The sequence below is a fragment of the Tamandua tetradactyla genome, chromosome 4 (assembly GCF_023851605.1).
Source record: "Tamandua tetradactyla isolate mTamTet1 chromosome 4, mTamTet1.pri, whole genome shotgun sequence".
Classification (NCBI taxonomy): domain Eukaryota; kingdom Metazoa; phylum Chordata; class Mammalia; order Pilosa; family Myrmecophagidae; genus Tamandua; species Tamandua tetradactyla.
In genome coordinates this window covers 138,966,556-138,975,257 of record NC_135330.1, presented here as the reverse complement: position 1 = coordinate 138,975,257, position 8,702 = coordinate 138,966,556, and the positions used below count along the sequence as shown (strand labels likewise).

General features: G+C 42.3%; 1 protein-coding gene across 2 annotated transcripts in view; it reads left to right on the top strand.

Moving 5' to 3' along the window:
* Nucleotides 1-559: 559 nt before the first annotated feature.
* The window catches only part of DACH1 (dachshund family transcription factor 1), a 428,125-nt gene continuing 419,982 nt past the window's right edge, over nt 560-8,702 (top strand). For both annotated transcript variants that reach the window (XM_077158405.1, XM_077158404.1), the window contains exon 1: nt 560-1,627. In XM_077158405.1, the coding sequence (XP_077014520.1) occupies nt 789-1,627 (839 nt within the window). In that variant the 5' untranslated portion in view covers nt 560-788. The remainder of the gene's footprint in view (nt 1,628-8,702) is intronic.

Genomic DNA, 8,702 nt, shown 5'->3' with positions numbered 1-8,702 from the left:
CTGTTTTCCGAGCGCCACTTCTGAGTCCCTGGCTTGTTCTCTTCGTCCCTCCCACAGTTTCTTTCCTTTTCCCCCTTCTGCCCCCTCCCCCCTCCTCCTTTTCTCGCACGCACGCACACACACACACACACACACACACACACTCTCTCTCTCTCTCTCTCTCTCTCTCTCTGTCTCGCGCTCTCGGAGTCTTCTCCGAGTCCTGGTTGGATAATTTGGGTTAATACTAGTGAGTGAGGTTTTTGCGGCTTCAAAGGGTATTTCAAGTTTCCGGAGCTCCTCCCCTCTGCACCGTGTGACAACAACAACTCGTCCAGCCGGCAGCCTGCACTTTTCAGCTCATTTTCTCTCTGTCATTCACCTCTCAATCTTTGATCAATGTACTTGCCAGGGAGAACGCAAGTCCTTCAAACCTCCTCCTTTTCACCTTCATCCTTAACTTTGTGCTAGAGCGGGACCCACACAACAACAGCCGACCCTCCCCGCCCCCGCCCGCCCCCCCAAACCAGCCCCCGATCCCAGCCCCCGGAGAGGACTCGCATTTCGACTTGCGGGACACTTTTGTGCGTTTCTCTCCAGAGCGCCTCTCGCGCTCGCCCCTCCTGCGCTCGCTCTTTCTCACCTCTTCTCTAGCCTTCGTTCTCCCTTCTCCTCTGGTTCTCTCCTAGAGTTGTTGTTGCCCCCTCGCTCCTGCTCCCCACCCCCTCCCCCTGTTTTTCCTTCCCCTCCCCGGGGTTTGTGGCAACTTTTCCCCTCGCTTCTCCTCCTGTTTCCCCTTATATGTGACCATGGCAGTGCCGGCGGCTTTGATCCCTCCGACCCAGCTGGTCCCCCCTCAACCCCCGATCTCCACGTCTGCTTCCTCCTCCGGCACCACCACCTCCACCTCGTCGGCGACCTCGTCTCCGGCTCCGTCCATCGGGCCCCCGGCGTCCTCAGGGCCAACTCTGTTCCGGCCGGAGCCCATCGCGTCGGCGGCGGCGGCCACAGTCACCTCCACCGGCGGCGGCGGCGGCGGCAGCGGAGGCGGCGGCGGCAGCGGCGGCAACGGAGGCGGCGGCGGCGGCGGCGGCGGCAACTGCAACCCCAGCTTGGCGGCGGCGAGCGGCAGCGGCTGCAGTGGCGGTGGCAGCATTAGTGCTGGCGGCGGCGGCGCCTCCAGCACCCCCATCAACGCCAACACCGGCAGCAACAGCAGCAGCAGCAGTAGCAGCAGTAGCAGCAGCAGCAGCAGCAGCAGCAGCAGCAGTAGCAGCAGCAGCAGCAGCTGCGGCCCCCTCCCCGGAAAACCCGTGTACTCGACCCCGTCCCCAGTGGAAAACACCCCCCAGAATAATGAGTGCAAAATGGTGGATCTGAGGGGGGCCAAAGTAGCTTCTTTCACGGTGGAGGGCTGCGAGCTGATCTGCCTGCCCCAGGCTTTCGACCTGTTCCTGAAGCACTTGGTGGGGGGCTTGCACACGGTCTACACCAAGCTGAAGAGGCTGGAGATCACGCCGGTGGTGTGTAATGTGGAACAGGTTCGCATCCTGAGGGGACTGGGCGCCATTCAGCCCGGAGTGAACCGCTGCAAACTCATCTCCAGGAAGGACTTCGAGACCCTCTACAATGACTGCACCAACGCCAGGTAAAGAACCGGGGGGTAGCCTCCGCCGCTCGCGGCCCCTTCCCGCCCGCCTGCTCGCCCTTCCCTGGCTCCCTAATCGGCGCCGCTCGCTCCGCGCGCCCGCGAGCCGCGCGCCCTGGTGAGCGCAGCCCTCTCCTCCCCTTCCTCCGGGCTCGCCAGCCGCGCCCGAGCGCCTGAGAAGTTGGCACCTCACCCTGCCCAGATCTCGCTCTTCGGGCCCGAGCCACCCTTCGCTGGCCAGGGCTTGGCGGCTGTGGGACGCGCGCACCCCCGACCCTTGGGCCGGAGGGGGCGGGAAGGGGGAGAGGGCGCCTTTCCGGGAGCCACAGCTTCTTTCCGGACGCGCTGGCGTCTGGAGACCCCTCTCCGCGCTGCCGCCGCGTGTGAGCTCCCCGCGACCCGGCTTCCGCGGCGAGCCTCGGGCCCAGGCAGGCTTCGTCGGAGGCGCCGAACGGCGTACGGAGGGCTGGGAGGTCGTCACTAGGCTGGGCTGGGTTCGAAGGGCAGGGCGTCACGCTCCGAGTGAGGGGCTGGCGGACAAGCCGAGCGATTGGACCAAGAGCCGGGGAGGGCACTTCGAGGTCGTGAGGGGAGCGACTTCGGAAGCCGTGAGGCGCGAGGCAGTCCCTGGGCACCCGCAGCCACTTCAACCCCAAAACCCGGAGGGGAAGCCCGCCGAGGGGAGGGGTCTGTGTGTGCGCGCATGTGTGCTGTGCGTGTGTACGCGTGTGAGGTGTGCCTGTGCGTGTGCAAAGGAAATAAAGGGTGTCGTTTGCCCCGGGGCAGAAGCGAGGGCACCAGCAGGTGTCCTTTAAGGGGAGATGACCATGGGGTACTCAAGACTCTTGCAAGCCGCGCTGAAGACGTGGGGAAGAAAGAGGACAGCGGTCTCTCTCCAATTTTATTATTCTTTCTTTCTTTCTTTTTAAAAGGTTGCCAGTAGCTCTAGCAATCGAGCAGGTGCAAGCTTTGCACTGGGAGGCTCTCAGGGGTCTGAGTCCTCCGTGTGGTCGCTTCCCGACCCGCGGAGCGCGCGCGGGGCAGAGACCGCAGGATTGATTCTCCGGCGAGACCAGTTTATGCTAATGAACGCGCTGTGGGGGAGGATCTACCGAGAGGGGGCGGAAGTGGGGCAACTTGTCAGTTTCGGGGTAGAAATGATCTTTCCACCCTTTTACACTTCCTCCTGTCCCCATCGTTCGCTCCTGGGAATCTCAGAGGAAAAAAAAATTAAGATCTCACAGGAGAAAGTGAGGAGGAAAGTTGGAGCCTTGGAGCAAACGGGTGGGACCTGGGCGCAAAATTTGCGGGGACACTCCCTTGCTCTTCAAATCAGATTAAAGACCCAGAGAGTGAACTGTTTTACTCTTTCAGGGTCCGTGTTCCTAGTAAAGCTAGGGTAACAGAGGTGGAAAGGAAAGAGGATTAAAACGACACCAGAAGGAAACCAGGTGAAAAAGCCCCGGGCTATTTTTTACCTTGAAGGGAGATTCCCACCTAGTGCCCAGGAAAGCTGTAAAGATGAAAGACTCCAACTCCGACCCACCAAATGTCCCATCGGAACAATCCAGAAACTTTGTTTCCCGATTTATTTGCTATTCTTTGCAAATAGGGTATGGGTGTGTGTTTGGGCTTTGAACTCGCATTTTTACTATTTTGGGGGTGGATGCTGAGTGTATGTGTATGTGCGCGCGCGCGCGTGGGTTTGCGGTGGCAGTAAAGATCGAGAGGCAATCTTTGTTAGTAATCATTTACTCAGATAATTGGAGTCCTTGGACAACCAGAAGATATTTGCAAAAAAAAAAAAAAAACTATTAAAACTACTCGAATCAGGAAGGAAAACGATTACAGGATAGTTAGAAAGAACGCTAGTTAAAATCTAAGGCCAGTTCAGATATGGTTGTTATAAAATCTTCTACCTATCCAGTAAATTGGTGAAGTGCTCTTTAGTAATCAAAAACTGCACTTGAATCCTCTTTGTGTGTTTCTTACAGCACGTAACTGTACTCGATAATCAATTGGCATTGCACATACCCCAAAAACTTGTTCGAGAAAACTTCCTTCAATGACTGCGACGTTATGACCAATGTAAAACAGGTAGTATTACACCTCTCGCGGTGTAATCCCTTGATCTTTCCCCTTGCAATTTCGTGCTTAGACTGGAATTGAAGTCCTTCCCATAAGGTTGTAGAATATTCTATAAGTTATAAACTAATATTTGAAAAAAAGAAAGACCTGCCCTCCCCCAGGTTAACAATAGCTCTGGAGTTTAAACTTACAGAACTAGAGAAGTAAAATCCACTAGCAGTGTCTACTCCTCAACAATATATCATCACTACTCTGTTTCAATTAGCTTGTCTTAATACCTGGCAATTATATGAGTTCTAAAACCTTATTTAAAGTTATTTCTCAGTTAAAATGTGGTAAATTTGTTGATTTACTATTGCCTTTTGATCTTTTCTTTACTATAAGACTTGCTCATACTTAAATACACACAAATATTGTAGTCGTTAACCTTAGAAGATGCATAGTTGCAGATACCTATCTTTTCCTAACTCTGCTACTGATCTAAGAATAGAAAACTTGTAATGGAACTGCCTCTCACCAAAATGTGCTGCTTGCATCATAATGCATTATTTTATGTTAATTACAAACGTCATTGTCTTATTTCTTAACTTTGAAAGCAACAATCTAAAATGTTTTGCATCTTGAGTTTACAAAAGTAAAATTACTTTTTCCATTAAAAGCTAATTTATATCTTGGCTATTAAGAACCTTTTTCCTTCACCTAGATACATTGATTTCTTTCACTGTGGTTTCTCTCTCCACTTACTGTTTAAGAGACTATCTAAGGGAATAATTTTTGCAGAGGATAAGAGAAACTGCAAAAGGCAAACCACATAGCACTACATATATATTTATTGTGTGTATGTAAGAAACATCACATCTTAACACTCATAGCTTTTCACAGGACATCTATCTAATTATGTCTCATAATAGCATTTATCGGACATTTGTCTAGATGCCAGGGAATCTGAGAAACCAAAATAATGCTTAAAGATACATCCATGAACTTGTTCGAAGTGGTTAAATAAGTTAGGAGCAAACCTTAGAATGGATGTAATTTGCTTGGGACTATTACATCAGTATGCTATCTATGAAAATTAGGATAAATGTTGAAACCATCTGCCATTACCTTGAGGAGATGAAAAAGCAACCATTACCTGCTAGATAGTAAGGCTAAAAGTAATGCTCTTGGAACATGAAAGAAAATGTAATGAAATATATTTAAAAGTGTCAAAGGACAAAGTATGACCTTGCTCAGCTTCCTCCAATTATTATTTTTAAACTAAACATTAGTTGCATGAACTTGGCTGTTGCAATAGAGGTCAGTAAATTAACTGGTAACCATTAAACAACAACAAAAAAAGAAAAGTAATTATATACATGGGCACGTCTGTTTGTATGAGTCAATTGCTTGTTTGTAGAATTGAGTTAGGATTCAATTTTCTGTGAATTCAGGTAATAAGGAGTTACTCTGTTTATTGTTTTACATAAAAAGCTTATTTCTGTGAATATTGCCAGAAGATGGTTTTGTCTCAAGATCTTTCAAAGCAGATTGTGATTTGGGTCCTATGTAGCCCAAGATATATGGAGTTATTAATGTTAATAGATACCAGTTACTTTTATCGGACATTTACATGTACATAGCTATATTCACAAAGAGTATTTGTCTTTTAAGTAGATGCCATCCATGGATAGCAAATTGGAAAACTTCCCAAATCTTGTGTGTTCTGTAGTAACATATGAATCCAATTTTAGGACAAGAGGTACAAAATATTCTCCAACTCTTGACTCTATTTTTTTTAAACTAACTTTAATTAGATGGCAAATTTACTACTCTGTATTTATTTTGTATTTCTACTGTTGCATGCATTTTATGCATTGGTATAGAAAGTTTCAAAGCGAATACAGATTCACTTTTAATAGATAATTATGATGGTTGGAACAGAGAATTTCAGGGATTACTTCAAATGAAAAGAGACTATGCTTTTGAAGGATTTGTATTACGTTAGATTAATGGTTTCTATAAAACTTAATGTTTTATTTTATAACTTTTCAAAAAGAAAATGGCATAATTAGTAATCTACGGCATAAAATATGAAAGTTTAAGTTTGCTTGTATCACTTATTTCTGTATACTTTTAAATCATTAGCTAACTGTAGTGCAATAACTAATATATGAATAAAATATAAGAATATCCTAATCTAGGATTTTGTTCAATCAAATTATATTGCAGAACACAAATTCTTGAGCTGTTCGAATACTATCATTCAAACCTCTTCTCTTTCTTGAACTTAGTTTCCAATAATATTTTGGCCATTAGTGTAAAAAGTATTTGTACTTATTGAAGATGACCTCCACCAATTATTAGTTAATGCTCTTAAGGACAGAATTTGATTTGCCCATATTATATTTTACTTTGCACAATTTCAACTATTGTTTAGAATAAACTACAAAACAGGCTGCTCTTTTCAGAGTTCCTTAACATGCAATTCTGTGTATCAGCTTTTGATACAGAGTTTTCAAATCTTTATTAGTCCAAATCTGCTGTTATTTCCTGCTTAATATGTTAAATTTCACAGAAATTGAATGTAAATTACTGAGACAAGTATTAGCCACCCACTTTATTTTTCCCTGCTTCCCCCAATCCCCTGAGAAGTGACACCCAATATTGATTAAAGTCTTGGCTGGAATTGAGAATAAATCACTCTTCTCTTTGGCGATTTACTATGTGTGATTCACCAGCATACAAAAACATATTATGGTTTATTGTTTCTCATTTGGTGTATTGTTTTTGGAATGTAAGTAGCATTTGTCAATTAGCTTAATGTGCAACCAAGTAGTTGTTATTTTAGGAACAATTTGTGCTTTGACTATCAATTAGAATTATTTTATCTTTCCAAGTTATTTTACTAAATTGTTTCATACAATTGCCTTTGTCAATCAAGCAAAATAATCATTTAAATTGCATTGTATTAGCAACATATAACACAAGTATTGGAAAATATAATAAGAAATGAAGCTCACAGACTGTAAACTGTCTTCCTTTGAATCCTTGTTCGAAGAAATTAGTTTACCAAATGCCTTCTGAAAAAGCACAGGTGAGTCTTTCAGATTTCATTAGACATTTCAATTTTAAGGTTTTGTTACTTCTTTTAAAAAGTTAAACTTTGTCTAAAATGTATCTTTCAAGGACTCCATTTTCAGACTGTTCATTAAAGAAAGGTCACATCAAATTATATTTCTTCAAAATGAGATGCAATGTAAAAATATATCTGAACTCTTTTGATATTTAAAAATGTAATTAAAATAACTTTTTTCTCATTGTATGTTTGAATTTCTATAAAATAGAATGACCTTAGCAGCAAGTGCCATTTTCTTAACTGGGGTAATGCATTGTGATCCAAATGCTGCAGCTTAAATATTTTAGATGAGAAGAAATTTATATTTTCATGCTGTGAGATTGCATTCAAGAACCCCATCTTCATTATATTTTGTTGTGTTCAAAAATTAATTTTCTTAATGAAGAAAATCCTGAATTAAAAATCTCTCTAATGGGGCTTAGATAAGTCAAGTATGATATCAAGGGCCCTGATGTGCACAGATACATGTATCTCAGTCATAACAGTAGATCTGAGAGAGCCCACGTTGTACTCAGATTCCATTACTTTCCTTCTCAATTTGCCAGAAGTATTTCTAGTCCGATGAATTTTTTTCTGCAGTGCCTCTTTTTAGATAACTTGTAATTGCTGCTTGCTTTTTAACATATTACGAGTACAAAACTGACTTCATAAAAAAGTATGGTTTACCAAATTTCTTTTGAAAACAAAAAATACCAAGGATAAAATATTTATATTTGGTCTAGTAATTAGCTAATATTAAATTAGCTGGTAGAGCACCTTTATTTTGATGCACCAATGCTACTTACTTTAAGAAGGCATCTGATATATATTTTTTATTAATGTGTCTATTGCTGCTAGTTTCAGGAAGTTAATGATCAGCTTCATATTTGAATGTGTGATGACTATGAACAGAAATTTCGATCTAGTATAAATTGGTCAATTAGACAATCAATGAAAGCAGATTATTTTCAACTTAATGATGGAATTTAAATTAGTTGAATTGAAGAACAGATAAATGTTTAAATTTTTAAAATATATGTCAAATCATATCTAGAGAATGACCCAAATAACCACTTGATCAAAAATCAAGACTCTTGAAGCAGAAGCATTTTAAATTTCTAGGTGTATTTTCACCTTGATTTACCCTATACGATAAAGGGTTCCTCATTCACCCATTTAAAAAAAATGTTCATACTTTAGACTTTTCTAAATTGGGTATTCAATTAGCCAATGACTGAATTTTGTCAAAGGCCCTTGAAGTTGATCCAGGATGTCAAGCTGGGATTCTTCTGCTGATTTCAACATAGATGACATCACTGAAAGCTGGCAAAGCTGACAAAGACAACTTATTAAACTAAAAAACTCATTAAAAGTCATTATTTCATTGGTCTTAAGCTTTAATATGTATTACTATATATATCTAAAACTGCAATGCAACAACACTTTGAATGGCCATTGTTTTTTAAAAAAAATTGAGAGTAATGAACTTAAAAAAAGAGCTTAAAAAGAAAAGAGCTTAACTGAAGCAACTAAAACTTATTATATGGGATGGGTGTGATAACTGGAATGCACTATACATGTCTAGCAGAAAGTCAAAGCTATTTACTATAATTCAAAGAATATAAATGTAATTTAATTTATCTATAAGTGGACTTGTAAGATTTCTGCAGTGGATTTTGAAGATAAAATGCATTTTTGATGAAATTTAGACATACTTCTAAGCATGATTCTCATGTAGTTGAAATATAATTACAAGATAGTATATTGGTTATTTTTGGTTAACAACATTAAATTGTGGAATGTGTTCATTTCCTTAGTATAAATGAATGCAGATGTAAACTTAAAGTATTTAAGAGTCACAGTATAACTTATTTTTGAATTTATGTATTA